The 17,672-nt window shown below is 53.0% G+C and overlaps 1 protein-coding gene across 6 annotated transcripts in view; it reads right to left on the minus strand.

The window, feature by feature from the left end:
* Window positions 1-1,360: 1,360 nt before the first annotated feature.
* Window positions 1,361-17,672, minus strand: part of LOC127461281 (uncharacterized) — a 111,145-nt gene continuing 94,833 nt past the window's right edge. Inside the window, exons 1-8 of one of the 6 annotated variants that reach the window (XM_051768955.1) lie at window positions 11,352-11,710; window positions 10,119-10,245; window positions 8,676-8,800; window positions 7,755-7,813; window positions 7,001-7,060; window positions 5,474-5,593; window positions 3,687-3,851; window positions 1,361-2,324 (exon numbers count right to left, since the gene is read on the minus strand). In XM_051768955.1, the coding sequence (XP_051624915.1) occupies window positions 2,254-2,324; window positions 3,687-3,851; window positions 5,474-5,593; window positions 7,001-7,060; window positions 7,755-7,813; window positions 8,676-8,800; window positions 10,119-10,245; window positions 11,352-11,695 (1,071 nt within the window). In that variant the 5' untranslated portion in view covers window positions 11,696-11,710 and the 3' untranslated portion in view covers window positions 1,361-2,253. Of the gene's footprint in view, window positions 2,325-3,597; window positions 3,852-5,425; window positions 5,594-7,000; window positions 7,061-7,754; window positions 7,814-8,675; window positions 8,801-10,118; window positions 10,246-11,351; window positions 11,711-17,672 lie in introns of those variants that run through there. The other 5 variants (XM_051768959.1, XM_051768956.1, XM_051768960.1 and 2 more) reach the window with 5 other exon arrangements.

Raw genomic sequence — 17,672 nt, forward strand, 5'->3', positions numbered from 1 at the left:
CCAGCAAAACAGGTATTGGGTTTCTCAGCAGGCCAAGATATCTCAGTTAACTCTTCTAGGCCTGGCTCCTGTTTCAATCCTCCTTCTGGCCCTTCTTGTGGATGGGCATCACATGAGCACCTCCACTCATCGGGTCCTCCCTAGTGAGCCAGGACTGATGGTAAATGGTGGAGGGTTTCTGCTGAGCTCTCCCTCCAGCTCCCTCAGCACCCTTGGATGAATCCCTTCTGGTCCCATAGACTTGGGAGTGTCTCAGTGGCTCAGCAGATCACCAACTGCTTCCTCCTGGATTACAGAGGGTCCATTCTGCTCCCTGTCCTTGTCTACCAGCTCAGGGGCCTGGTTGTCCTGAGGATAACAGGTCTTTCTGTTAAAGACTGAGGCAAAGAAGGCATTAAATGCCTTGGCCTTTTCCTCATCCTTGGTGACAGTGTTCCCCCTGGTGTCCAATAAAGGATGGAGATTTTCCTGTGCCCTCCTTTTGTTGATGATGTATTATATAAACCCTTTTTATTACCCTTTACAGAAGTAGCCAGATTGAGTTCTAGCTGAGCTTTTACCTTTCTAATTTTCTCTCTACATGGCCTAACAACATCCTTGTACTCTTTCTGAGCTGCCTGCCCCTTCTTCCAAAGGTCATAAACCCTTTTTATTCCCCCAGTCCCAGAAAAGTTCCCTGCTCAGCCAGGCCAGTCGTCTTCCCTGCTGGTTCATCTTGCAGCACACATGGACAGGCTGCTCCTGGGCCTTCAAGATTTCCTTCTTAGAGTATATCCAGCCTTCCTGGACCTCTTTGTTATTAAGGACTGTTTTCCAGGACACTGTCTCAACCATTTCAGTGTCCTGAACAGGCCAAAGTCCACCCTCCAGAAGTCTAAGGTAGAAGTTTATTGACCCCTTCCTTACCTTTTGATCCCTTAGAAGCTGGACCGGGATGGCCAGACAGAATGCAGAGGGGGTGACCTTGGCCCCCCCGCTGCTGCTGCTTACCCAGTTGGACGAACAAGATGATAACCATAGCTGTTGTTTCTTTATTTACTTTTATTTCAATTTTGACATTTGTTCCTTGCATAATTATCTGCATTCAAAATTTGTTCTTAAGGAGTGTCTCAGCTAATATCATCATAGAAAACAAGAAGGGGGTGATGCGGGGAGCATGGAGGAGGAAAGAGAGAAGTTTGCGAGGTGGAGAAGGCAGCTGCGAGAGACCAGAGCTGAAGAGGCGACAGAGGAGGACGTGGATTCTGGGCATTCAGTGTCCAGTTATGAAGACTGAGACTGTTTTACAGACTAGGACTGAACAGGATTGTTAACAAAAGTTACGAATGTATTGTACCTCAGTTTATGCCAAATGTTTTCACAGTTTTCTCCTCATGTTTATTACCTATTTTCTGACTGGCTGCAATCTGCTGCATTGCAGATGTTTTCCTTATTGGCTCCTATTTCTCCCTTATTCCCTCCTTTCCCTTCTGACTGGTCCATGTCCCTGCCTGTCCTATGCTCCTCCCTGGTTTCTGGAACCTTCTCCTGCCGCCCTATAAATAGGGGTGGCACACCCTAATAAGGCTGCAATAGCTTCGAGCTACCACTCTGCACGAACCCCCGGCTGTCGCGGCTTCTCTCCCCTGCGACTGTGACAGATGGTGCCCAACTAGCGGGGCACAGTGGTGGTTCTCTTACTCTAAGGGAACTCCTCTGCCTGCGCAGGGCACAGGCACCCTTGGAAGACAGGTGTTGCCCCGGCCTCAGGAGGAACATGCTAATTCTACACTTGTGCTGTGCACATTAACTACAAACAGAAGCAGGAAAGAAGACAGGTAATGCGAGAGTAGTAAACATGTCACAGAAAAATCAGGATTGCAACTGAACACTTCATTCTCCAGGTGAAATGGTTCCCCCACTGCTGTACATCCCAGATTCTTCACACACGCAAAATGTTAAAACACTTAAAATCCAGGATTCCCAGGACTCTGCCCTGAGATTTTGTGTAGAGCTCGCTGGGTAATTCAGCTCTGCTCTGGGTTGCACTTTGGCTGCTGTTGCTTTCACTTGTTTGAAACCAGGCAGTGGATGGATCTGCCCTGGCACAGCAGGAACCAGCTCACAGGAGGGAGAAAAGCCCTAACAATTATCTCAGTCTTCCGGCAGCACGAGCACTTCCCAACACAGCAAGCCCAGGGAGTGCAGGGGGTGGGGGGCCAAGCTCAAGGGAAATGTAATGAGAGCCAGACTTTAATTTTGTTGATCAATGCTTCACCAGCTCAGGAGTTGTCTGTGCATCTGTATCATGGCCTCGTCTTCTGATGCACTTTCTATCAGCACACCTGCAAAAGATTAAAGAGCCAAGAGGAAGTGAAAATTAAACCCACACAGGAATTGGGTAGAGATCCAGCTACCTCTGACTTGGTAGGTTCTGAAAGCTGTGTTTTCAGATGTCTCGTGCCCTGTACAGAATCACAGAAACACAGACAAGGAGAGGTTGCAAGGGACCTCCAGAGACCATCTGGAGCTGGGTGGCCAGAACCTCCTCCAGGGGTTTTTGAATATCTCCAAAAAAGGAGACTCTACAATCTCTCAAGGAACTGGTCACCCTCACAGTGCTGAGTCACCCTCACAGTAATGAAGTTCTTCCTCGTGTTCAGGTGGAAATTGCTTTGTTTCCCTTTCTGCCCATTGCCTCCCATCCTATCACTCAGCACCACCCAGAAGAGCCTGGCTCCATCCTCCTGACCCTTCAAACACTTGTGTCCACTGATGACATCCCCTCTCAGACTTCTCTTCTCCAGACTAAACAGGCCCAGCTCCCTCAGCCTCTCCAGCCCCTGATCATCTCTGCAGCCTCAGCTGGACCCGCTGCAGGAGCTCCATGTTTCCCTTGTACTGAGGAACCCAGCACTGGACACAGCACTCCAGATGGGCCTCACCAGGGCTGCTCCTCCCTTGGCCTGCTGGCAAAGCTCTTCCGAAGGCAGCCCAGGCAGCCTTGGGCCTTCTTGGCCATTGCTGACCCTTGGCCAGCTCTCTGTCCACCAAAACCCCCAGGGCCTTCTCTGCACAGCTACTTGCCAGAGGGTCAGCCCTGAGCCTGGACTGGTGCCTGCCCTTCTTCCTGACCAGGTTCCTTGAATTGCTTGGATGGGTTGAGTGCAGCAGGGCTGGGGAAAGAGCCCAGGCCCTGTGAGCCTTCCTGAGGCCTTGGCAAAGGCCTGGGGGGCAGGATGGGGGGTAGGGATCATCCCCCTCCACATCTGTAGACAGCATCCGTGGGCCATGGGAGACAACCCTCTGTCATGAGGAAGGTGAGTGCGTGGGAGGACTGGCAGTGGACACCTTTAGCACCCATCGGGTCAGAGCTGTCCTCACTGCCCTCAAAGACAAGGGAGAGAAGAGGGGCCTTGACCCCCTGCAGGGAACACTTCAGCATGGAGCTGTTTCAGTGTCACGGATCACAAAAGCTGTTTGTTCCCCGTGGGCAGAGGCCCAGACAAGTGGCCTTTAGTCACGGGATGGATTGTGGTGGTGATTCCCAGGACTGAAGGCAGCTTCTCTGGGCCTCTCCCCATGTCAGGGCTGTCCTTCTCCATCCCCTTTGAGGAGCTGTGCAGGACGAACTCACAGGGTGGTTTGCCTGTAGAGCAGCTTCGGCGTCCAGAGAGATGGAAGTGCTTGGGAATGGCCCTGCTCACCTTGTTCTATCTCCATTTTTGCTCCGAGGAGCTGAAGGATGTGCTGTTTGGACCCCTGCCTCCCGTAGAATTCTTGTTCCAGAGTTCCAATTCTTTGGCAGAGCTGCTGAAATTTCTTGTCCATCTTGGATTCCTGGGCCCTCATCATTTTCTTCATTTTCCTGTCTGTGAAGGCAGAACAATGATCCTGGGTCACTGACTGTGATGGCTTTGCACAGTTACTGGTGGATTGAGATTGTAAACAAGTCACTCCCCTTTTGTTTCAACCTCTCCCTACTCCTCTCCAATAATGAAGGGACATAATATAATATGTCCTCTCCATATAATGAAGAGATAAAAGTACAAAAATAACAATTTAAAAAGGAAATAGCAGGAACTCCAAAGAACCAAGGGAAAATGGTTTAAGCTGAAAAGGCAGAAATCGTTTCCTAGTCCCCCTACCCTGGGACAGAAAAGCCCCAAATGGCAGCTACCACATGGTTGCCACAAGCAAAGCCAAAACATTGGGAGGCTCCCCTGCCATCTGGACCATGCAGGGGAAAAGAAACAAATTAAACCAAACCATAGCAAACAGGTTCTCAAAGACCCACCCTCCAGGATGAGGGGATGGGGTGAATATTCATCACAAAGCTCCACGCCCTGGCTTTGGAACCATAACACTGATGCTTCCTCCTTGAGAGGCAGACCAGCTCTCTGACACAAGGATGCCCAAAGGCTCTGATTTAAGCTCCCTGCCAGAGGGTCTCTTCTCAGGGCTCTCCTCTGGGTGTATATTTTCCTTCCTCACTCCCCCTCAGAAATCCTCAGCTCACAGGAATTCAATTTTGTGATGGAGGTACAATCTGGAAATGGTTTTCCCTTTGCCCTCTGTCCTTTAGCAGGGAGGGAACAAGAAACTCGGAGCACATTTTCCTCCCTTTTCAGCCTCTCATTGGTGCTTTCTGTAGCTCAATTAAATATGGTTTCAGCTTTGAAAAGGGGGGCACAGGCTTCATCCTAAGGCCACAGTGCCCTGAGCCATCAGGAAGTCAAGGGGTTGCCCTGGACTGTTCTGGGCTGCTCACTGCCAGAGATTTGCTCCTGCAGCAAGAACGGGACCCCCAGGCAGGTGAGGCCCATCTTGTCTCCCCTTTCCCTGCCCGGGGTGCAACAGGCTGTGCCCCAACACACACTGTGTCCTGCCTGAGCCAGGCCCAGGAGCACCATCTGGGGCTCAGCAGGCCCACTGGGGTGTCTGTGCCCCAGCTGACTCCTTCCCTTCCCAGCACCAGCTCTTCAGGGAGAGCTGTTCTGCACAGGCCCCTGTGCTCAGAGACACCTGCAGTGCTCATGGAGCTGGGTCTCCTTGTGGATCTTCAACAGGAAGACAAGGTTGGGATCACATGTGCCCCAAGACGGCCCCAGGAGTGGGGAGTGGGAGAAGGGGAGTGGGGAAAGGGAGAGAGACGCTGACAGGACTGCAAGGGGGGAACCTTAACAAGGATCAGGGGATCAGAGAACTCACAGCACACACTCTCTGCAGAGATGAGGGAGACAAGTGTGGCCATGACCACCTGCAGGGAACACTTCAGCATGGAGCTGTTTCAAGGTCAGGCAGCACAAAAGCTGTGCCCCATGTCAGGGCCGTCCTTCTCCAGCCCCTTTGAGGAGCTGTGCAGGACGAGCTCTCAGAGTGGTTTGCCTGTAGAACAGCTTTGGTGTTCAGAGAGATGGAAGTGCTTGGGAGTGGCCCTGCTCACCCTGTTCCTTCTTCAGGCCTTCTATGAGCAGCTGAATATCACACTTACTGGATTCCTGCCCTTTCTGGAGATCTTCACGCATAGCTTTCACTTGTTGGATGAGCTCCTGGAAGTCCTCCTTCATCCAAGATTCCTGAGGCTTTGTGGCCTCTGCCTCCCGTTCTTTTTCTGTGAAAATAGACAGGTGTCAGTGGCAGACTGACACTGCTCCCTTGAAAGGGAGACCACCCATCTGCCCTAAGAATGCTCAAAACCTCTGTTGTCAAGTCTCTCCTTCAGGGTCTCTTCTCAGGCCTTCCTGCAGGTTGTCTTTTTAATTCCTCTCTGCTCCTGAGAAATACTCACTTCAGAGGAATTAAACCTTGCACTCAAGGTGCAACCTGCAAACGGGCTTTTTAGCCTTATATCTTTGGGCTGGGAAGGAACAAGAAACTCACACTCAGGTCCCTCATGTCCAGCCTGTTTACTAATTTGTGTGCTCCAAACTTCCTTTTCTTTAGAGAATCCTTCCTAATTCAGCAGCCTTGGAAAACAACTCACTAATTCCAGAAAAACAGGGCTGGGGAATTCCCAAGCTGATGCACTGTGGGCACCATCAGTGATCTCTTGCCCAGCTTTCAAATCCTTTCCCACCAGGAATTTGCTCCGGGAAGGAGCCTTGATCTGTCCTGCAGCTGCAGTCTTCCTTGGGACATGGAGCCTGTTTTCTCTTCCAGGTTTTGTCTGTGGAAAGGAGTCTCAGCACCACTGTGAGCCCTCAGAACCATGGGCTTGGAGCTCCTGTGCTGCTGGGGAGGAGCACTGACAGGAAGCCCCCTGCCCCCTCACTCCCCAAGGGCCTGGCCCCGGGGGAGAGCCCAGGCCCTGCTGATTTCCAAGTGTTCCTTGAGGGAAGAACATTGCCCTGCCCCCATGCCAGCTGCAAAGAGCAGGGACAGACAAACAGCTGCCTTAGAACCTGGGCAGGATGGGAGCCAGCAGAGCCCAGGCTGTGCTGGGCAAAGCCACTGCCGGGGCAGCTCTGCACCCTGGGGGCCTGGACACCTGCACGGGGGTGGGAAATACAGCAAAGCACTTCTGGAGGCCCTTGGAAGTGGGAATTTATGGACAGATGGGACTATTTGGCCTCACTGTGCTGGGCCCTCATGCACAACAGGCCTTTGTCTCTTCTCTTTGTTCGGCAGGGTTTAGTTTCCAGGTAGTGTGGGCAAGTCCTGGCCCTCACCTGCATGCAAAGGCTTCTCCCTTTTGGCCCTGGAGGAAAGCCCAGGAGGAGATTCCTCCTTTAGTGGTCAAGGGAAGGAAAGGAAATCCCAGAAGTGCTGTGTTATGCCTTTCAATCCTTACCAATTGCCAGGGATACCCTCTGCTAGAGCAGGACGTGTCTCTGGTCAAAGAGGGACGTCCCTCTGACCAAAGTCACCCCACCCCAAAGGCCTCCTGCTGTGCACTGAAGGGGTTCTGTAGGTAACGTGCTCAAACCTTGACTGGCTTTGCTTCTCTCAGGGATAACACCTCACATCCCAGAGGTTCCCAAGGATGAGCACAGACAAGAGGAATGGGATCAGCACTCACTTCCTCGCTCGAATGCCTCGTCTATGAGTTTCTCAACCAGCTTCACACCAACCGCAGCAGCTGGGCATCAGGGTCACATGGAAATAAATCAAAGAGAAAAAGAGGATTTTTAAGGAGGAGCTTTCCCTGAGGAACTCCTGGAATGCATTGAGCAGGTTCTGGGGCAGAACACACCATCCAGCTGGCCCTGGAACCACAAGGTCCTGTGCACCAGAGCCCGACAGCAGTGCTGGGGGGGCTCTGACCTTCGAGGCCACTCAGGCTCTCCTGGCCAAGAACCTGCCTCGGCTGCCACAGCATTCGGGCACCACACAGGTGCCTCAGCACAGTCCCACCAGAACAGAGACACCCCAAAGTGTGAGACACTCCTCCTCCACACTGCACAAGTGGAGAGGGACCTCCCAGGGCCCTTCATTGTCCCTTGGCCTTTTCATTTGGGCCTGTCTTCTCAAAGACTTTCAGATGACCACAGGCAAGAGGAATGGGATCCAGCACACCTGCTTATCAACCCAAATACATCTCTTAGGACACTCTGCCACCAGCTCTCCATTTCTGCCCACTGGGTTCACATGGAAAGAAAAAGGAAAAAAGGAAACTTCACTAGGACTTTTCCCTCCAGATTTCAAGAATGCATGAAGGAGCTTTTTTGGGACACATATCCCTTATACTATTCAAACCTCTGATGTACTTGGGGTTTTAAAATCACTTATTTCCCCTTCTGTCACTGTCTAAACAGAAGAAACACAACTCTTACCAACTGTTCCAATGCCTGCCATGCTTCTTCTCTCCCAGGTCCTTTTCTCAGGGTTCACTCTGCAATGCAAGGGAATAGAGGAGCAAAATCTATGGGGTGGGCACAGGACTAGAGAAGAGGAGGCAGTTGAGAAGATCTGGGGGGGCAGCCAAGAGAGACAGGAGGCTGTGAACTGCCAAGCCTTTGCCTTCCCTGGGTTTGCTGGAACAAGGGCTGAGCCCTGCTGCTCCCCTATGATCCACCCCAGGGCCTTTGCTGGGCTTTATGAGAGCCAGGGACGAGCCTGCCTGGTGTGAATTTAGGAGGAGAATAACATTGATGACCCAGCCGAGTCTCGGCTGTGCCTCAGTCGTGCTCACCCCAAGTCAAGGACCTTTCAGTTGCCCATGATCTGCCCGGGAGGAGCTGCACAAGAAACCAGGAGGGAGCACGGCCAGGACAGGTGACCTGAATGGGCCAGAGGGATATTCCAGAGCCCAGAACGTCATGCCCAGTACATGAACTGGGGGAATTGACTGGGAGGTGCCTCCCGGGGATGGGCTGGGCATCGGTCAGTGGGTGCTGAGCAGTTCCCTTGTGCATCACTGGTTTTTCATGGCATTTATCCCTCTCAGTACTTTCCCTTTTCATTCCCGTTATTGCTATTACTATTGTTGTTATTACTGTTATTATATTTTACTTTATTTCAATTATTATACTGTTCTTATCTCAACCCACCAGTTTTACCTCCTTCTGATTCTCCTCTCCTATCACAGGGGTGGGGATGATGGGAGGGAGCAGCTCTGTGCTCCTTAGTTGTTGGATGGGCTTAAACCACAGCAGTCCTTTTTGGTGCCCAATGTGTGCTCCACCAGCACTCAGGCACAGCCTTCCAAACCATTCCACAGTGCCATGAAAACCCCTCACTCCCAGAGCTCCTACCTCCCACCCAGCTCTTGGGCTGCTCCAGAGTATTTGGTCACAGAAGCTGCTGTGACCAAGGACACCCTCTGCCAGGAGCTGCCCTGCCGAGGCTCCCCGGGCATGTCACGGCCCAGGACCTTCACCTGGAGAAGAGAAAAATGGGAAGAGCTGCAGGAAAACCACGAAGCTCCAGAGCTGAGAGCTCAAAGGGCTGGGCAGGGTCTTCTCCTGCTCCCACCCCCTTAGAGATGAGCTCCAAAATCCAGGCCCTGGTGTGGGAAACTCCCCTATGGTGCTCCAGAGGAGACTTGGGAGTGGAAAGTGGAGGGTTGGTGTGTGATACTGGGAGCACTGGGGGGAGCCAGAGAGCCATACTGGGAGCACTGGGAGGGAAATGAGAGCGCTGGGGGGGACCAGTGAGCGATACTGGGAGCTCTGGGGTTGCACTGGAATTTTTAGGCCCTGAACCCCACAATCTGATGGCAAACAGGGCATGTAGCTTAAGTTAGGGGGATTCAAGGCTCTGGAGCATTAATTTTGGGAGCTGCAAGGCTCAGAAAGACAAATTTTGGGAGCTCTGGGGCTCAGAAAGAATGATTTAGGGGGCTTTGGGGCTGAGAAACTGATTTGAGGGACTTTGGGGCTCCAGAACACTGATTTCAGGAGCTTCTGGGCCTAAAAAGCCCTTATTGAGGGATCTTTTAAGCTCAGAATCAGCAATGTAGGGAGTATTTAGGCTCAGAAACCCCCATTTAGAAACATTTTTTGGTCCAGAACACCAGTTTAGGGAGCTTTGGAGCTGAGAAACACTCTTCTGGGAGATTCTGGGCTCAGGAATATCCATTCAAAGAATTTTTGGGCTTCCAAAAAAACTTGTTCAGGAACCCTGATTTAGGAAGCTTTGGGCCTGGGAAACACACGTTTAGGGAGCTTTTAGGGTCAGAGCCAGTGATTTAGGGAGCTTTTGATGTTCAAAGCATTGATTTTGGGAGCATCTGGACCAGAAGGACCAATTCAGGGAGCTTTGGGGCTCCCAAACCCCCTCTATTGGGTTCATGTGGCCAGGTTTTGGTAGCGGGGGGGCTCCAGGGGTGGGTTCTGTGAGCAGCTGCCAGAAGCTTCCCCCATGTCCGGCACCGCCAATTCCAGTGGCTCCATCAGTTGTGCAGGAGGAATTAGAGCCAGAGGAGAGCAGAGTGAGAACAGAGGAACAGCTCTGCAGACCCCCAGGGCAGTGCAGAAGGAGGGGCAGGAGGTGCTCCAGGCACCAGGGCTGAGATTCCCCTGCAGCCCAAGGAGGAGCCCACACCAGAGCAGGGGATGCCCCAAAAGGAGGATGTGGTCCTGTGGGAAGCCTGTGTTGGAGCAGAGTCCCTGCAGGGGCCTGGGGATCCCTGGAGAGAGGAGCCCACGCTGGAAGAGGTTTTCCTGGAAAGACCTGTGGCCCTGTGGGGGACCCACCTTGGAGCAGGGAAGGGACTTTGACTCCTCTCTGAGCAGCAGCAGGATCAGCCTGTGATGTTTGGGATTACATTCCAGTCTCCCTGAACCACTGAGGAGGAGGAGGGAGGGTCTGGGATGGAGGGGGCTTGGGGGGAAGATTTTTGTAAGATTTCTTTTACCTCTCATTATCCTGCTCTGATTTTGTTGGTAATAAATTCAATTAATTTCCACAATTCCAGTCTGGTTTGCCCATGATGTAATCAGAGAGGGATCTCTCTCTGTCCTTATCTCAACCCATGAAGCTTTTGCTGTATTTTCTCTCCCCTGTCCAGGTGTGGAGGGCAGTGATAAAGTGGCTTTGGTGGGTGCCTGGCACCCAGTCAGAGTCAACTCACTACACACCCATCTGGGGAGCTTTTGGGCTGAGTGACAGCGATTTAGGGAGCTCCTGCATTCAGAAATACCCATTTTGGGATCTTTGAGGCTCAGAAAAAAAGGTGTAGGGAACTTCTGGGCTCAAAACCAGCAACTTCTGCTTTTTTAGGGGCTCAGAACCCCACCCCTCAGGAGCTTTTGGTCTCAGATACTGCAAGTTTGGGAGCTTTTGATCTCAGAAGCAGTGATTTAGGGAGCTTTGGGGCTCAGAACCATCCATTTAGGGAGATTTTGGTGTCTCAAACACTGATTTAGGGAGATTTGGGGTTGAAAAACACCAATTTCGGGAGCATTTGGCTCAAAACCACTCATTTAGGGAACTTTTGGCCTCAGAAAGTCTCATTTAGGGAGCTCTTGAGCTCACCCAATTCCAATTTAGGGAGCTCTTGGTCTCAGAAACAAGTATTTATGGATCTTTTGGGGCCTGAAGCAGCAATTCAAGTAGCATGTAGGTTCAGAAAGAGGGATTTAGGGAGCCCTGGTGCTCCAGACCACCAATTTAGTGAACCTTGGGCCTAAGAAACCCCAATCTGGGGAGCTTGAGGCTCAGAAAAGCTGAGTACCAGTATCCTGGTATCAGGAGCTTTGGGTCAGGGAGAGCGATTTGGGGATATTTTCAGCTCAGAAAGAGCGAATGAAAGAGCCTTTGGGCTCCAAAAGACCAAGTGAAGCAGATTTTGGGCTCAGTAGCCCCCATTTAGGCAGCTTTGGAGCTCCAAACCAGCGATTTGGGAAGCTTTTGGGCTCAGAAACACTAATTTCGGGAGCAGAAGTAGCCCCACGGGGGGAAGGGTGGGAGTGAGGGGCTGCACTTACCTGGAAGAAGGTCGGGACGAAGCGGCTCCGCAGGGAGCACCGCGGGGCTCCTGACGCTTATATTCCTCCTGCCCTACCCCACTCCTACAGGACCTACCCCTGCCCTTTATCCCCTGGCACCTCAGTTCTCGGGTGTACACCAGTTTCTCGGAAATCCCTGGAAACCAAAAGCGAAAATGCTCCGAGCAGGGGGCGGCTCCTGGGGCGGGAGAGGAACAGCAGAGCCCCGGGGTCCCTGCTGGGGCGAGGGGGCACAGCCAGTGGCCCCTGCCTGCTCCTGGGGCCTCCCGGGGCACCAGGAATGGCACTGGGGGGGAACTGGGAGCACTGGGAGCGAACCCCATGGTCTGATGGCAAATGGGGCGTGTGGCACGAGTTAGGGGGTTCGGGGCTCTGGAACCCCAATTTCAGGAACTTCGTGGCTTAGACACTCCTCTTTTGGAGGTTTGGGGTAATAACAGCGATTTCAGGAGATCTGAGGCTGAGAAAGAGCAATCTGGGGGGCCTTGGGGCTCCAGAATACCAATTTCAGGAGCTTTTGGGCTCAGAAATTCACATTTAGAGAGCTCTGAGTCTCAGAAACACCAATTAAGCAAGCTTTGGACTGAAGAAAAAACAACCCCCAAACCAAACAATAAAACAATTTATAGATGTTTTGAGCCAAGAAAGAACAATTTAGGGAGAGTTTTGGCTCAGAAACACCCATTTAGGGATATTTTGGGGTCTAAAAAACTGCTTTAGGGAGCTTTAGGGCTGAGAAACACTTGTTTTGTGAAGATTTAGACTCAGAAATATCAAACTGAGGAGTGTTTGGACATCCAAAAAACCTGTTTAGAGAGGGTTTTGCTCACAATGGCTGAAATATAAGTATGGGGAGGCCTGGCAGATTGTCTGTATCCCACTGCCCCAAACCCCTCAGCAATGCCATGTGCTTGCAATGGGGGAACCAACACTGGATGGCTGGAAACATCTCCTGTGTCCCAAGGCACTGCCTGGAACACTGTCCTGGGCCTGGAGAAGCAAGTTTTAATGGTGACATGAAACCCCTGAAAGAACTGAATCAGACAGTGGAACTCATTTCTGAACCAGCCTCAGAGACACTTGGGCCAAAGAACCTGGCCCTGAGCGGGTGAATCACATCCCCTGTCATGCACCAGCCTCTGGGGAGATCCCAGGATGCAAGGGACAGGTGAAGAGGACACTGAGGGCAAAGGCTGGTGGGGCTGCAAACACGGGGTTACACATTTACCAAAGGTTCCTCAACAGCAGAGGATCTGCCAGTCGGGCTGGCCCTGCCCAGTCAGCATATTTACGTGCTGTGGAAGGGGACAAAGTTCCTGCAGTGCACATGAAAAACATGCTGGGGAAATGTGGTGGGTTTCTGTGGCTGGGTTTGGTAGCACTGGGGGGGGTTACAGGGGTGGCTTCTCTTAGAAGCTGCCAGAAGCTTCCCCTGTCCTGTGGAACCAACACCAGCTGGCTCCAGGACGGACTCCCTGCTGCTGGCCAAGACCAAGCCAATCAGGAGTGACAGTAACACCCCTGGGATAACATATTTAAGAACAGAAGGCTGTGGGACAGAAAGAATTCCAGCCAGGGAAGAGCGGAGTGAGAACATGGGAACAACAAAGTAGACCCCAAGGTCAGGGCAGGAGGGGCAGGAGGAGCTCCAGGTGCTGGAGCTGAGGCCCTGCAGCCCGTGGGGCAGAGCAGGGTGGGGCAGCTGTGCCCCTGTGCCCATGGGGGAGCATCGGGGTGCAGAGACCCCCCTGCAGCTCCTGGGGGAGCATCGGGGTGCAGAGACCCCCCTGCAGCCCCTGGGGGAGAATTGGGGTGCAGAGACCCCCCTGCAGCTCATGGGGGAGAATTGGGGTGCAGAGACCCCCCTGCAGCTCATGGGGAGAATTGGGGTGCAGAGACCCCCCTGCAGCCCCTGGGGGAGAATTGGGGTGCAGAGACCCCCCTGCAGCTCATGGGGGAGAATTGGGGTGCAGAGACCCCCCTGCAGCTCATAGGGGAGAATTGGGGTGCAGAGACCCCCCTCCATCCCCTGGGGGAGCATCAGGTGCAGAGACCCCCCTGCAGCCCCTGGAGAAGCCCACTCCAGAGCAGGTGGATGCCCAAAGGAGGCTGTGACCCCGTGGCAGGCCCAGGATGGAGCAGGGTCCTGGCAGGGACCTGCAGCCCGTGGAGAGGGAAGCCCAGGCTGTAGCAGGTTTTTCCTGGGTAGGACTCGTGGCCCCTGTGGGGGACCCACGCCGGGACAGCTCATCCATGAGGGACTGACCCCATGGAGGAGTGACCCACGGGACAGCAGGTTGGGAAGAGCTGCTGCCCAAGGGGTGGACTCACGCTGGAGAGGTCCATCAAGGACTGTCTCCTGTGGGAGGGACCCCAGGGCAGCAGGGGAAGGACTCCAACTCCTCTCTCTGAGCGGCAGCAGAAACAACAACTGACTGCAACCCCCATTCCCGTCCCCCTGCACTGCTGGGAGGGAGGAGGGAGAACATGGAGGGAAGGAGGGGTGGGGGGAAGGTGTTTTTAAGACTGTTTTATTTCTCACTCTTTGGCTCTTATCCTGTTAGCAATAAATTGAAGTAATATCCTCACTTTGAGTCTGTTCTGCCCATTGCAGGTAATCAGCAACTGACTCTCCCAGCTCTTATCTCAGCTCATGAATCCTTGGCTGTGTTTTCCTCTCCTCTGTCCAGTTGCAGAGGGAGAGTGAGAGAGTGGCTTTAGTGGGTACCTGGCATCCGGCCAGGGTCGACCCGCTGCAGGAGAACAGTCTGGGTTATTCCTGCCTCAGGCAAAGGCAAACCCACCCGTGGGATTGATGTTGCTCAAGGACACGAGTGTACTTGGTGGCTGATGTGGGAGAGTGGGAATTCCTGTGTGTGCCTTAAGGGGATTTGATTTGGGGTGAAAATAGCCAATGAATTAAATCTGATGTTAAGAACTAACCAACACTTCTGTGGTGGCTACGTGTGCATCACCTGAGCACCTCCCAGCATCGACCTCAACCACAAGTGTTCTGGGGATCTGAGCCTTGACTTCCCTCGGAAGGAAGGAGGAACTTTGATCAAACTGAACAACAATTGAACAGTGGAGTCAGAACTGACTCCAAAGTGCCACACGCAACAATCCAACACCTCCCACACAGCTTTCCTGTTCCCAGGGATGGAGGCCAAAGTCATGGACTGAATGAATTCAACAAACAATTTTTGTGGACATTTTATGACCATTTGACAGAGGTGTTCCACACACTATGGGAATGATGTCTGTATTCATATCTACCAAATAGATAAATAGGAAATGTGATGGGGAATTGGGAAGTGTGAGAATTGGCATGACATCATTGGAATGGGGTAAGGGGTGGATATTGTCCTGTTTTCAGCTGGGAAGGAGTTAATTTAGTCTCAGTAGCCATTACAGTGCCATGTGTTGGATTTGGAATGAGAATATTGTTGATAACACACTCATGTTTGGGGTTTTACTGAGTCGTGATAATCCTAAATCAAGGAATTTGGTTTTGGTTTTGTTTTATGTCCCCTGCTCTGCCAGTGAGAAGGTTCCCAAAAGAAAAAAGCTGGGAGGCAGTAGAGCCAGGACAGGTGACCTGAAATGGCCAAAGGAATATTCCACACCATTAAACATCATGCCCAGTATATGAACTGGGGCAGTTACCTGGGATGGGGGACTGATCTGGGCTTGGGAAGGGGGGCCTGGCATCAGTCAGGGGGTGGTGAACGATTGCATTGTGCATTGTTTGGTACTTTTTTCCTTTCCATTTAATCATCATTACTCTGATTATTCACTATATTATTATATTTTACTTTGTTCTCAATTATTAAACTGTTCTTATCTCCACCTGCAAGTTTTTCCCTTGATTCCTCTCCCCACCCCACCGGGGGTGGGGGGGCTGTGAGCGAAGGGCTGGGTGGTGAATAGTTGCCAGGGGGGCTTAAACCAGGACAAAGAGCTACAGAGTGAGGCTGCAGGAAGGGGGCCCATGGCACCGTCCACAGCCAGGCCTCCAGGTATAATCCTGGAGGGCCTGATCTGTGGCCTGGTTTTCTGGACCCCCTGCTCAAGGTGCCCCAGGGCCATTGTCACCCACCAGGCCCTGGAAACCACTGTTCCCAGCACTGGTCTGTCAGCCACCTCTGAGAGGTGGTTTGTTCCTTCACAGAGGGACATCAAGTGACGGGGCCAGAACTCCAAGAGGTCCCAAGACTTTGTCCCCTCGGGCACAGCCTGGTCTGTGCCACCACGGGCTGGGAGGACACACGTTGTGCTGAGGCCCTGGGGCCTCGTGGCCTCCTGGCACAGCCCGGCAAGGCTGGGCACTGTCACCCCCTCGTCCTTCCCTCAGCGTCACCCCCATCCCAGTGCCCTGGCAGAGCCCTGAGCAAGGTGAGAGGGACAGGATCTGCCTTCCCCGGGCTGGGGGTCAGGGCTGGGCCTTTCTGCTGCCTCCAGCCGAGCCAGGCTGTGCTCAGCACCTGAGCTGCTGCCCAGAGCCTTTGCCTCCCTGCACTCACGGCCTCCAAGGATCTGCTGGAGAGTCCCTGGGGAGGCTTTGTCAGGAATGGCCCTTGGGGGGCTCCTTAATGCTTCAAGAGACCGCAGGATTTTCAAAGTACTTTTCATTTTCCTTTCCACACTGAATCTCTGAGAGGTTTGTGCAATCATCTGCAATTATCTGCTTTAACCAGTCCCCTGAGAGCCTGTGTCAGTAGTGACACTCACTGGGGCTCATTAATTCTTTCAAGGAGTTCAGTTTTTAGGGGGACTTTGGGTTTTGCTTTTGATACTGAGAGGTTTGTGCAATCGTGGCCCCCCGTTATCTCCTCCAAGGGGGTCCATGAGGAGCCTGTTTTGGGAATGGTCCTCAGTTGCACCCATTAATGCTCTGAGATACTTTCAGTTTCTCTTTGACCCTTGGAAAGGTTTGTGCAATGTCCTCTCAGTCCCTGAGGTTCAAAGGCTCAGCACCAAGTACACCACGGGGTTCATTGAGATAAACCAGGTCCTAATAAACCATGGAACTTCTGTGATTGCCCTCTAATCTAGGAGGGTTAATTAAGAAGGTTGCCTGTGTAGTTATGGAGAAAGTTCAAAGAGCTTCTAACAAATATGCATTCCTACTTTAAAGGGTGTACTTTATTACTTTTCTCTTTGGAGAAGAAATGATTGCAGCGTTCTCGAACTGATCTTGATCCAGGGTCTCTCCTAAGGAGGTCTGGACTATTTGGAGAACTGTCCCTTGAGGTCTGACACAGTGTGGACAACCTTGCTCCACATCTCCCCAACCCCATCATGTCTCTCATCAGTCTCCTGGGTCCTGCTCTGCTCACAGAACCGGCTGCACACAGCACAGAGGGGTTTTTCTTCTTTCTTTGCAGCAATCTGAAAGCCCCAAGTTTCACCTTTGGTAACAGACACTCCTCAGCTGTGAGCCAATCCCCGCTGCCACCAATGGGGTTCAGCTCCCCCAGGGCAAACCCGTGCGAGAAACGTTTTAGACGAACAGGAACACAAATAAAGAGTTGGCACTGGGGGGGCACTTAGGGATCCTGGGGGGTACTTGTGGGTCAGTTTGGGGTCCGGGAAGCATTTTGGGACACTTGGGCGTCCCCGGGGGGGCACTTGGAGGTCGGGGGAGGGAATTTGAGGGCACTTGGGGGTCTGGGGACACTTGGAGGAACTGGGGGCATTTATCGGGGCTCTGGGTGCGGGGCATGACGGGAGTTGTAGGCACGGGTACAATGGGCTCTATGGGGCCGCAGGGCATGACGGGAGCTGAAGTCCCAGAAGTGGCTCTAAGAGGCACTTCGGGGTCCGAGGGGCCATTTATGGGTCCGAGGGGCCACTTTGGGGTTCTCGGGGCGCACTTGAGGGCACCTCAGGGGTCGGGGAGCCTGTGGGAGGCACTTGGGGGTCTGCAAACACAGCTGTAACGGGGCTCAATGGGGCGCGGAGCATGACGGGAGTTGTAGTCCCTGCCTTGACTTTCTCGGGGCTCTGTCACCCCCTTGTCCTTCCCTCAGCGTCACCCCCATGCCAGTGCCCTGGCAGAGCCCTGAGCAAGGCGTGAGGGACAGGATCTGCCTTCCCCGGGCTGGGGGTCAGGGCTGGGCGCGTTGCTGGGGGTCCCAAGCAGGGGTCAGGAGACCCATCGGGGTGTGAGGGGGCTCTCAGGGATCCCGGACGGCGCCGATAACGGGTCTGTACGGGCCGCGGAGCATCATGGGAAGTGCAGGCGCGGCTGTGATTGGCTCGTGCCGCGGGGCACGATGGGAGCTGTAGTCCCAGAGT

The sequence above is a fragment of the Manacus candei genome, unplaced genomic scaffold (assembly GCF_025592945.1).
Source record: "Manacus candei isolate 608988 ecotype Guabito, Panama unplaced genomic scaffold, ASM2559294v1 h1tg000099l, whole genome shotgun sequence".
Taxonomy (NCBI): Eukaryota; Metazoa; Chordata; class Aves; order Passeriformes; family Pipridae; genus Manacus; species Manacus candei.